This window comes from Astatotilapia calliptera, chromosome 19 (genome assembly GCF_900246225.1).
Source record: "Astatotilapia calliptera chromosome 19, fAstCal1.2, whole genome shotgun sequence".
Taxonomy (NCBI): domain Eukaryota; kingdom Metazoa; phylum Chordata; class Actinopteri; order Cichliformes; family Cichlidae; genus Astatotilapia; species Astatotilapia calliptera.
This window is the reverse complement of record NC_039320.1, coordinates 16965711-16977634: the sequence shown is the minus strand read 5'-3', so window position 1 is coordinate 16977634 and position 11924 is coordinate 16965711. Positions and strand designations below refer to the sequence as shown.

Here is an 11924-nt window from a genome sequence, read left to right as displayed (position 1 = left end):
GCTCAGCATTCCTTCCTGCTCTACCATGATAGAGCATTTATATGTGCTGTGTTTGCTTTTGTACATTATGACCTCTTTGGTCCCGTCTGTCCAAAGATCATTGTTACAGAAGTCTTTTTTCAGATGCAACTTTGGAGACTTCAGATGTTCTGCTGCTTCTTTTTAAAAAGAGAAGAGGTTTTCTCTTGACAGCCATCCTTGTTTGGTCTTTATCTAATTGTACTGTCATGAACTTTAATATTTAACATGCTACCCGAGGCCAGTAGAGTCTGAGATGTTACTCTTATTTCATTTTTTTATTTTATTTCTTTGAGCATTACATGGTCTGGCTTCAGGGTGAATTTGCTCTGAGGTCGACTCCAAGGAATGGTGGCAATTGTGTTGAATGTTTTCCACTTGTGAATAATCTTTGTTACTATAGAATGATGGACTTCAAATAACTCTTCCAGAATAACGGGCAAAAAATGTCTAAGATCACTGCTCATGTCTTTCCTCAGGGCACCGTGTTGACACAGACCTTAATGTTTCAGACATGCAAGCTGCCAAAACGTCTGCGTTTCTAGAGCAGCTAATGATCGATAATCAAGTGCATTTTATTAACAGCACCTGGCTGCTGTTTACGGTCTTAATTGCTGTATAAGCTTTAAGGCTGTACTTAGTTTCTCCACACACTGCTTCTGCATTTTGGCTTATTTTTTGGATAAACAATGGCTGAACAATATGTCATGTTTTGTAGTTCACCTGAAGGTGTAGTTATCTAAATGTAAAACAAGGTAGATGGGGTTTCATTAGAATTTGTTTTAAAAGGTTTTTTTTTTAATGTATAGGTTATCTAACAATCTTCTTTATAGCTAAGATAGTTTAAAAATAATATCAAAGTAATTAGAGCACCTTACTGTACTTGGGTGAGTAGTTCCAGGTTATGAGCTCAGTCCACTTAGATTTTCTTACTGCACAGATGACATGATGCTTTGAATATCAGTACATCTTCTAATAAACATCAGTCCACCTTCATTATTTTTCTCTGCTTGGTCTCGCAATCAAACTCGTGGTGAATGTAGATAAGGAGGGCTCTTACAGACACTGGGGACATTTATATTTTTAAGGGAAGACAAATCATGTGATAGAAATAACAAGATAATAAATGTATTATGCAGATTGTTTTCTTTTTATTGTTATTTTATTAAGCATGGGTAGGAAAATCTGGCCTTTATCTTTAGTGAATTTCAATTATATTTTTGAATAACAATGCATTAGCATGAGGCCTTTACAGACTAAACTATGAGGGTTTGCACCAATCTGTAACATGTGCCCCTCAGGTAGCATCAGAAGAAACCAAATAAGCTAAAAAAAAATATAAAAAATCAAAATTTCCTTTATCCATTTCCCCAACTCACTCATCATGAACAAAGCGTCCCTTTCCTTCCTGTATCAAACAAAAGATTCATACCAAGACATATGAGAGATCTGCTCAAGGACAAAGTGCGAACCGGAAATATAAAAATATGCTGGAATTGTGACAGGGACTTGTTTTGTCGGTGCAGAGGAAGAACGCTCATGAACATTTAGGGACAGATTTATTTTTCCTTGCTGAGTTGTAGGGGAAAAAATAGCAAGAACTGAATCTGCATTCAGCGATGGCTGCACCTCAGCCCCTGTAAAGACGTAAGATATAACTGTTTATAGTGTTAATGAACCGCAGGCTCTGCTTTGATCAGTATCACACCAACTGCTCTTAATTGATCTAATCTATTTGGACAGCTCTAGACAGGAAAAAGGTTAAGTGGGAGTGAAAAACAGACACACATATGCACACTTTTGTCAGCAATTCTGGGTAACTATTACAGCTTGTGTGCATGTGTTGAAAGGCTGTGATTCATGTAAAACAAAAGGAGATCTCACTCTTGTGTAAAAAAGAAAAAGTGAAGCGAATCCAGCTTAACTGCAAGCTTGGCAGTGAGTCAGAAACAGTGAAACAAACAGAATTTTTTGGAGGCTTGATCAAGACCTCAGTCTGAAAATATTGTCACTGCGTGTAAATCTAAGACAGATGGCTGGTATGATGGGAAAGTGAGCTATATGAACTGTGGTTTTAACAAGGAAATTACAGAAACACCTTGACTGGAGAACAAAGATAGACGCCACACTTGATTTAGACCGGCATGACATCACTGTTTGCATATTTATTTCCACATCTTCACATGAATCAAGCGCAAACTCAAACCCACACTGACGTCAGCTCAACGACTCGTGGCTGAATCATGACTGCGTGCGTGTAGTTTGAAACTGGCAGCAGCTCTGATATGAAGACTACACAAACCCACACACATCTTTACATACTGGGACAAAAGCATTGAGCTTGTAGGCAATTATTTCAGTACAGCCAGTGCTACATTAATATTTGTTTCCATCCAGAGTCCCTCCAGAGTAGACCCACGTTAGGCAGGTCTGCCCTCATGAAGAAAATTAACAACATCTGGACGTGGAAATTTCCACCCATTTGACCAAATGGGGGCTTTAAGAAGGTAAAGGGTGAAAAATGAGTGTATGCGTGGGAAAACACCCAGCGCGCGTATGAAGAAGCACAAAGGTCCAGTCACCTCTGGGTTCCCCAATGCAAATGCGCTCAGACAGAAGTGAAACTGTGTTTCGTATGGAAAATGACCTCATGTTTAACAAACAAGAGTCAGAAGGTGGCAGTCACATATATGCACATACACTTCTTTCTAAAGGTGTCACATGTTTGGGCCAAAGTATTACCACAAGTTCACACGGTCACTGAGACACAGTAAAATTCATGTATTCACACCAACACATACACTTGGCACAGAGCTTGATTAGTTCTCACTGACCAGAACGTAAATAAAAGAAAGAAAAAAAGATCAGTTTCACAGACACTAACTGAAAACAACTTTACACTGCAAAATGATAACAGTCTGTTAGCTTCGTCTTCCAGCCTGAAACCAAGAAATGTTACACACAGAACAGACTTTACATCTACCATCATCATGTTCACACAGCATGAATAATACATGGATAAAGCTCAAGTCTAAAATGATTGTGGCACTATATTACGCTTTTAAAAAATAAGCAACTTCAACAACTTCACATTATAATCCCTAAGGGATTAATTAAACTGGAACATGATATAATCACTGTGTATATTCCTAAAGTCAAAGCTGAAATACTCTGGGTTGATGCCATGTTCCCAACCTGCCGTCTCTACTGGCCCACATCCTGATGGCCTGACGAAGACTCCTGGACATCTCCTTCATTGATGCTACAGGTTGCACTGGGTTGTAAAGGCGGGGAGGCTGCTGTTGCTGCACCATTGCTTATTGAAGATGTTGTATTGAATGTTAGTACCTGGGTAGAAGCAGGAGAAGCATCAGACATCCTGGCCGTCCTGCCGGGTGCTTGGAGCTGATCCGTTTGGTTTGGTGTAGAGACACAATCAATCGCTCGAACAGTTGTTGACTGGCTGTAGATTGGTGCATGGTTGCTGGGTGTTTGTCTGGTGGTGGAGATGATGATGTTGTTATTGTTGTTATTTGTCTGGTGAGTCAGAAGTGCACTGAAAGATGAATCTGCTGTGGTTTTCACAGTTTGGGGTGGTGAGTTTAAAGTCCACGAGTCCTGGTCGAAATCTGGAAGCTGGTGGACAAGCACAGGTAACGGAGTGACGTGATTTGCACTGATGGGTTCATTCGCCTCGTGGTTGCTTGTTGATGGCTGACCAACGGGATTACTAATTGCAGACTGCCAGTTATTGGAACAGAAGACAGCTGAAATGCTGCAGAGAAATAAAACCATAAATATAATCCACTCATGTTCAAATCATAAAGTATTCTTTGTAGTCCTGGTTTCTTTAGAAGACCAAATGTCCTGAATATTTTCTACTTTGTACTGAAGTTATATAATCTGCTCGTTAAAACTTCTAATTTATTCAGTTTCAATTAAAAGAAAAACGATACAAAAATATAATGGATTTGACCCAAATCTCACTACAAACTGTATTTTTTTAAAGAAATTTTGCAAATAACCTGTTTTATTCACACTGTAGTTATAAAATAACTGTTAAACACCAAAACTGAAAATACATGTTTTCTTAGACAGCCATGATTTGGAGATTCATTGTGCTGTATGAAAAATTACAAACCTAAACAGCTCAAGGTATAAATATAATAAAAACAGAAATTTAATCTCACACCAGAAGGCTCATCCAATCTTTTTTCTAGGAAACACTGCAAAAATGAAATCTTGAAACCTTTTATGCAACCTTTCTGCTTTCCTTCACTGGCTTCTAGTGAAATAAATAACATACAGAGCCCTACGTGGCCAGGCTCCTGTATATACAGCTCAGCTACCAAGAGCTTATAACCTTAGTTGGCCTCTCTAATCATCTTATCAATGTATCTTAACTGCTCCTTGCTCTTATTTTAAATCCAGAGGGGACCACACTTCTGATGTTGGAGAGCCTAAATTTTGGAACAGTCTTCCTCGCCCTGTCAGGTCAGGCAAAAGAGTCATTTGTTTTAAAAAACTGCTTTTTCTTAAGCTTTCTCCCATTATTTTTGGCCAGTTGGGCATAAGACTGTATGCCTGACTGTGTGTCTGTATGCTGAAACATGTACATGTATGGTTTAATTCGAACTGTGAAGTACTTTGGAACTGTGTGTTAAAAAGCGCTATACAAATGAAGCTATTCTTCTTCCTCTTCTGAAGATGGAAATGAGACTACACAGACCTGGCCAGCTGTTTTTGCAGCTCCTGAGCATGTTGGTTGCATTGAGCATAGTAGCTAGCCTGAGCATCCACAAAGTCAGTGAGGCTCCGCATATGGTTGGTCTGTAGAGGTAGATAGCAGGAAAACATATCCAACAAGGTAAAGAGCCACAAGCATTAAATATAAAAAGCAACAGTTCCTTTAAGAAACAGATAGTAAAAAAAAACAAACACAAATTTGAACTCGTTAAGTGTACGTACATGTGTGTTGCTGAGTTCTTCCACAACAGCTCTTGTGATTTCTGACTGTCGATTGTAAAGACTCTGACAAATCCTCAGCTCCATCTCTGCCTACACATACAAACCCACACACACACACACACACACACACACACACACACACACACACACACACACACACACACACACACACACACACACATCTGTATGGTTTTTCTCTTATTTTTCTAAAAATGGCTGCCGAAATAATACAACATTTAAAATGAGCTCAAGTCTAAACAAACAGAAAACTACAGAAAGGAAATATTGTCTGTGCTAACAGCAGCTCCATATTCATATCAATTACTGCTGAGAGCCTCACTGATATACTGTATGAAGACCATTTCAGATCCTGTGTTCTTTAAACTGATAAGGAACTCACCTGTGAGATTTCCTGAGCCCAGATCTGTTTGCATGAAAGAGACATAAGAAGACCAATGCCTTATTTGAAGATTGAACAACAATTTCATCTGCGTCTGTTAATATGCACGTTCCTACACAGAACTGCTGACCTTTAGCCATTTAACACGCAGGAAGCTGAACATGTAGGAGACATGAGACAAGTAGTCATCTTCCAGTGGGTTGGCATTTAGGTTCTGACAAAAAGACAGAAGATACAAGAACTGTAATGTCAAATATCAACATGTTTAGCTTTTAGTCAGAGTATGACTAACTGAAAAGTATGTAATAATGTAAAGGTGTAACTCACTCTGGCCTCTTGCTCAGCCTCGTGGGCTTTTCTCAGCCTGGCCTTAGTGATATCCAAGTCCAAACGTTTATTCACCAACATCTTGCGTTCATTCTAGGAACAAGCAATCTTGTTTACTTTACAAATAACCTATAAACTAAATATTATTTTGGGTGACAGCGTAAAATAACCTAATCACTGCTGTGATAATCACAATAAAGGTGCGAGTTTGTGTGCATGTGATACAGAGGCATGTGTTTACCTGTATGGCTTTGTATTCCCCCTCAGTGAAACTCCGCAGGGGAGTGAGAAAGTGAACGTTAGTGCTTTGGACAAACTTCCTCTCTGCCTCGCTGAGCTGCTTCTGAGCCTCTCCACACCTTATCAATCCAGTACCTGAGCAGAGAAACATAAAAATACAACACAGTGACAACTTTTCAATATATACTCATAACACAAAAAAGACAAGAATAAGCAAAGAAATGAACATGTGAAAATAGTTGAGATCCTTCTCGCAGATCAATAAAATGCACGTACTCATTAGCCACTTTATTAGGTATTCCTGCTCAACTGCTTGGTAACCAACCCTGTATTGGCAAACTGCATGTACCTAATAAAATGGCTGGTGAGTGTGTACTCACCATAAGGTGTGTTTGATCCAATCTCCAGCCCGGCCTGAGTCATCTGATCTCCCAGTAACTCAACGGCACGAGGCCGGGGTGGGACGCTCCACTCCAGATGCTGATACAGCCGGTCCTCTAACCGCACTCCTGTGTATCAGAGGTCAAAGGTCACATCAAAATTCAGTGGCTACATTTTCTATACACCATGTGACAATTTTTATCATGTACATTTGTTAAAGGATGCACCTGTGACAATACAATTAATAAAAATGGTAATAAACAATACACACACAACACCTCTCAAAACATAGTTCATCCCTGTGATTTAAACTGTAATGCATTGGTTTCATAGTTTCTTCCACAAGGAGAAGGTCCTAAAATATTGTTTCATATAATAAATATCATTGTAAAAATGATTTTACAAGAAGACTATAAACCCTTGGAAGATAAATTCAGCGAGACATGACCTGAAAATGTATCCTGGATGCATCTGGCAGCTGAATGTACCTTTTATTTGATAGATTGCAGACCACATCCACTCATAACTCCATTAGAAAACGTAATTGGATTCAAACAGGCTAAAGAATAAGCATCTCTATTCATCCGAACAGGCCAATTGCTACCAAAGTAAACAAGAGACATCAAGGAAGATGTATGCATGTACTGTGGGAGGACAAAGAGAGCTGAAACGATTGGTCCCAGAGGTAAAGACTCTCAGCTAACTCAGGACCACAACAGTAAGTTGATGGGATTTGATGACTCTGCTTTTATCTGTATGTTGGCAGCTGGAAATTGCTTGATATCATCCCAGATGCATTTTCTTCATAAATATTTACAGGTCATCTAAATATTTCTCATCTTCATTGTAAATGTCTTTAAAAATACTCCATAGAATACCTTCCTCGGAAGAGGGAAACCATCTCCATTACTCTTAATGAGATGATGTTTTACTTTAAAAGAGTAAATGCTCAGATCTTTTTTCTCACCTTTTATATATTTGGATACAGTGAACAGGTTAGAGTTCAGGATCATAAAAACAGGGCTAATTGTGGCAAAAACAGGACCAACTGTTAGTGAAGTGGGTATGTATACATCTGTAACTGCTCAATGAATCAGGGCAGCTTCATTAAATCAATTCATGTTCTCCTACCGAGGCTTGGCTGCAGTAAAGCCTCAGTCTGGGAGATTATCTGGTCCGTCCACGTCTTGGTGGCGTCCGCCCGTGATAAAAGCTCCTCCAGTCCGGGATCCAACTCAGTCCTCTCGGCCTGTCCTAGACTCTCTCCAGTGTACTGGAGCGAATTTCAGGGTAACATTGATTAACAAACTGCTTAACTGCGCACTTTTCTTTTAGTAAGGGCAGTCGCTGATTTAGGGTTGAGATTAAAGCCCAGGAAAAACACATAATAGTTTCCTTTATTATTATTATTATTATTATTATTACCTGAACAGCGCGGTTGATGAACTGACCAGCATCCACGGCCAACCGAGTCAAATCCATGACAGCGTCCCCAAGGTCGCGTCGTCTCCGGCGGACCAACTGACAATCAGCGGCCAAGCAGGACCGGGGTAACCACGCTATGAAAAGACAGCTAACCAACAACAAGAGGAAGACCTCGCCATAGCCTCCCGGCTAACCGCCCCACTTTCTGCTGGCAAGATTACGGTCCGTTAACACCGAGCAGCCGAGCCCAAGAGGACGAAGCAAGTGCGTATGTTGACCGTTTAGCCTCCTCCGCATCCTGAGCGCGTCTTCTGTCGAGTTGGATGTCTTTAACATGTGTTTCAGAACCGTGGAAAATAACAGCATCGCATCGGCTATCCAAAACGGTCGGCTTTGACAACAGCAACAGATTCACAGTGATATTAAATATTAGCTAGCGTTTTTGATTTTTTTTTCAAAGCTTCACTACAACGATAAAACGGATTATTTTGAATACCGACAGGTTTAAATAATATTAAGCTTTTACATAAATTAAACTGGACATTTATAGGTGTCGAAAATTCAGTAAAATTATTAGTATAGTAAAAAAAAAAGGAAAAGATTTACCTGATAAGAGAGCGCCTTTATCCACACTTCCGGTTCAGATCATTCAAAATAAAAGCATATTCCTATGTATTTATCTTGCTTTCCCACTATAAATTTGTAAATACATAAATACAACCAAGCTCATCCTGATCTATCCCAAAGCCAGCTGAAACAACAGCCAAGCATTAACAAAAAGAAGAAAAGTAATAATTACAAATACAGTGATTTTCTGACTGCCTGAACTCATTACTAGATAAGAAAAATATTGCTAGCTGAAAAGGAAACTACTGCTATACTCACGCCTTCACCCAGCCTTTTAAGCAGACATTTCTTAGTGGCGATTTCTTTTTATGTAAAAAGTTGAACCAGTTGGCTGTAATCAGGAGTGAAGAAGCAGCGGGAGACGGGATTAAAACAATCAGCTGACAAGCCTGTCTAGCTCTGTGAGTCTAAGGAGGGTTAAGAGATTAGAAGATACACACTACGGCACGTTTACCAACTAAATGGCTTTATTACAAGGGAATGTACAACAGTGCTGCGTTTTTCAATGTTTTTCTAGATAACTCAAATTCAAGAAACATGCCCACTTTTTTTATTAACAATCTCTCCTGTCTCATTGGCACAGTGTGAGGTGTTAGTACTGCCATCGGCCCTCTCAGTCTGGACCACCAGCGCCCTTCTTTGAAGCATTTATGTACAGGCCAGGCTAATAAAAGCTCCTTTCCCCCATTCTTCTCTAGATGTGTTTCTCAAAGCTTTTTGAGCCCTAAGCTTATTTGTTTATTTTGGTCTGGCTGACCTCCATGTGATGTGTGCTTCAGGTGGAGTACCGTTGCCATACTGCTCGCTGGGCTCGCCGTTTTTTTTCACTCTGTAACCAGAGACTGCAGCAGTTGGTGCCGCGCCTCTTTGCCATAGTTGCTGAATAGCAAAGGAAGCAGCTGGTAGATGCAGCTCAGAGGTAAGGTAACAGACGATAATCACAAGCATCAGATAGCAGGATCACATCAAAATTCACATAATTTACATCCTTGTTTCCCCAAAAAACTGCAAATAAAAACAGAAGGTGATGATTTCGAAAGTATTTACAAAAAACTACATTTCAGAAAAGTCCAGTGAGGGACAACAAAAATTGGAAAAGTTGTTTAATGCTCAAAAGCATTAAATAAATACATCTGATGGAACATCACAACACAAATAAGATTTAGTAGCATGATGAAAGATGAGCATCTCAAAAAGTCCCAGTGTTTAATGTTGTTTAAATGCAGATTTAAGTGATTTGCAGTCTTGCTTTTAGTTTTACTTAATACAGCTTTCATAGAAACAGGGTTGCACATTATCAAACGATACTTAGCACTTACTGTACATGTCTGCAATATTTATAGATCACATTTCCATGATGATCCCTTATCTGTCTGGCCAGAGAATGGCCTCAGCAACCGCATCCGTGGACTTTTTGAAAATGCCATAGCAACAGAAACCGGGGCTCTTTGCTCTTTACTTTGGAGGATGTACACCTTCTAGTTGAGACCGGTCATACAAACTCACGTTGATGCTGTTTTCTGCTCTGGAGCACTAAACCTGTTAGGAAGAAAGTAGAGACCTGATCTTGCTTAAATAAGAAAAAGAAATGATGCCTCTGAAAGCGTCAGTATCATTAAAAAAGAAGGAGAATATTAATATGTGCATTTCAGGAATAACGACTGAATTGTCCGCAGTTTACAAATATTGAACATGGAGACAGAAGTGTAGAACAGCTTCTGTGGCTGTGGATACACAAATATCACAGTGATTACATTGTATATGTAAAGTGTGTAAGTTTGAATTTGTAGGTGTCTGAAGGAAAAGTGGATAAAGCCACAGTAATCTTCTTCAAGGCCTTACAGAATATCCCCTGGTCCCCTGGTGAGGCACACACATACTGTGAAAGTGATATTTCCCAAAACTCAATTTATAGTTATAGTCCCTGCAGACTCATTAGGTGCGGTTATACGAGAGAAACTGAGCTAATTAATAACGAACAACAGCTCGTTTTACCAACCAACTGACTTTATACAGGGGTGCTCAGATTTGTAAAAAAGAGGAAATGGCTTTGAAACCTTAACATTAGTGTTTTGAGGACTATGATTTTACTTTTAAGAAAACAGAAGTGGTCATGTTACATATACCAGTAACCGTTAAGGGTGCAACCATTGAATGTGTATATGTATAAATCTCAACAGTGTTAGAGAGGATCCCTAGTGAGTAGCACTTGGCGACTGTTGAGAGGAAGAAACCTGTGAAAGGACTAAGCTTAGGGACGGACAACTGAGAGAGGTGAAGAGAAAACAGGAGCATAACAAGAATCAGTAGCTGATAGCCACTCCTCCTTATCTTTTTTTTGGTTACAATTCAGTAAAAAGATAACCTGTATATAAAAGATGAACAGACTATAGATGAGACAGGGTTTAAACTTTTACTGAAACGCACTTCTTTGATGGTACATTAGAACAAATAATCACACAGTAGGCGACACTATTTGTTAGATGATTTCATTAAATGTCTCCCTTGAAAAATAGGTTTTTAATCTCATTGGAATCTTCCTGGTTAAATAAAAGAAATAAAAAATAAAGATGGTGCCACTTGATCAATATCCTGCCTTGCTCAGCACATATTTACCAAATTGACCAATTACACTTATCACCCTGCTGTAGTTACCGCTTCTGCAAACTAAATCAGTATGTATGTATACTGGTACATACAATTCAGCTGTTTCCCGATCAGCTGAGGGGTTTGTAGACCTGTTGACAGAGAAAGAAGTGAGTGTGCGACTGCCTTTAGAAGAACTGGACATACTGCTAGAAGACTGAGCACACACCATCTTAAATCAAGTGTGTGTGTGTTCGTATTGGCAAACTTGATGGAAAGAAAAGGACAAGCACAAAGGCATACTCGACAAACTCAACACATGTACAGCTGCGGTACTGAACTGCTGCAGTAATTTGAGCAAAGGACTGCATTTTGTTTGGTTTTCTGTATACAGTGACAAAAATGTTTTAATTTCCACAGCAAACCACTAAAGCTGTGTTTTATTACTTGATGTTGTCAATAAATACAAATAAAGATTGATTTATGTGACATTACTTTTTTTATAGATAAATTGGCAGTGGTTATTCTGGAAGTTGTTACAGTCCTAACTTATTAAGAAAAACTGTGGAAGTGATGAAGGAAAAAGCTGCCACTCAGCATATTGCCACGTTACAAAAATGTGAAATTTGTGTCACCTCTTAAAGAATTTTTAACATAGTTTTTTAAATATATATAATATTTAAAGTAAGGGTTATAGTCTATTGTGTTTGTTAACACAGCAAAACATCTGCTGCACTCCGGAGTAAATAAGGAAAAGACTTGCAAGATAAAAAAAAAAAAAAAAAAAAAAAACGACCTCTGCTGTGTTTCATACATACGGGGCCCCGCAGGGGACATGGGAGAAAAAAAAATTAAGACGGACTTTTGCGAGATCTCGCAAAACAAACTCGGGATCTCGCAAAAGTCCGTCTTAATGTTTTTTTCTCCCATGTCCCCTGCGGAGCTCCGTAGT

The 11924-nt window shown here is 39.2% G+C and overlaps 1 protein-coding gene across 2 annotated transcripts; it reads right to left on the bottom strand.

The window, feature by feature from the left end:
- Positions 1-2151: 2151 nt before the first annotated feature.
- On the bottom strand, positions 2152-11609 carry LOC113012395 (endophilin-B1-like). 2 transcript variants are annotated; one of them, XM_026152567.1, is made up of 11 exons: positions 8366-11609; positions 7760-8150; positions 7466-7607; positions 6334-6462; positions 5955-6088; positions 5714-5806; positions 5517-5600; positions 5387-5410; positions 4987-5076; positions 4748-4848; positions 2152-3793 (listed from the first exon to the last, which is right to left on the bottom strand). In XM_026152567.1, exons 2-11 carry the CDS (start codon positions 7814-7816, stop codon positions 3223-3225), a joined length of 1425 nt encoding a protein of 474 aa, XP_026008352.1. In that variant the 5' UTR covers positions 7817-8150; positions 8366-11609; the 3' UTR covers positions 2152-3222. The 2 variants fall into 2 exon arrangements, with proteins under 2 accessions (XP_026008352.1, XP_026008353.1); XM_026152568.1 differs by having other exon boundaries at positions 7760-8070.
- Positions 11610-11924: the final 315 nt, after the last annotated feature.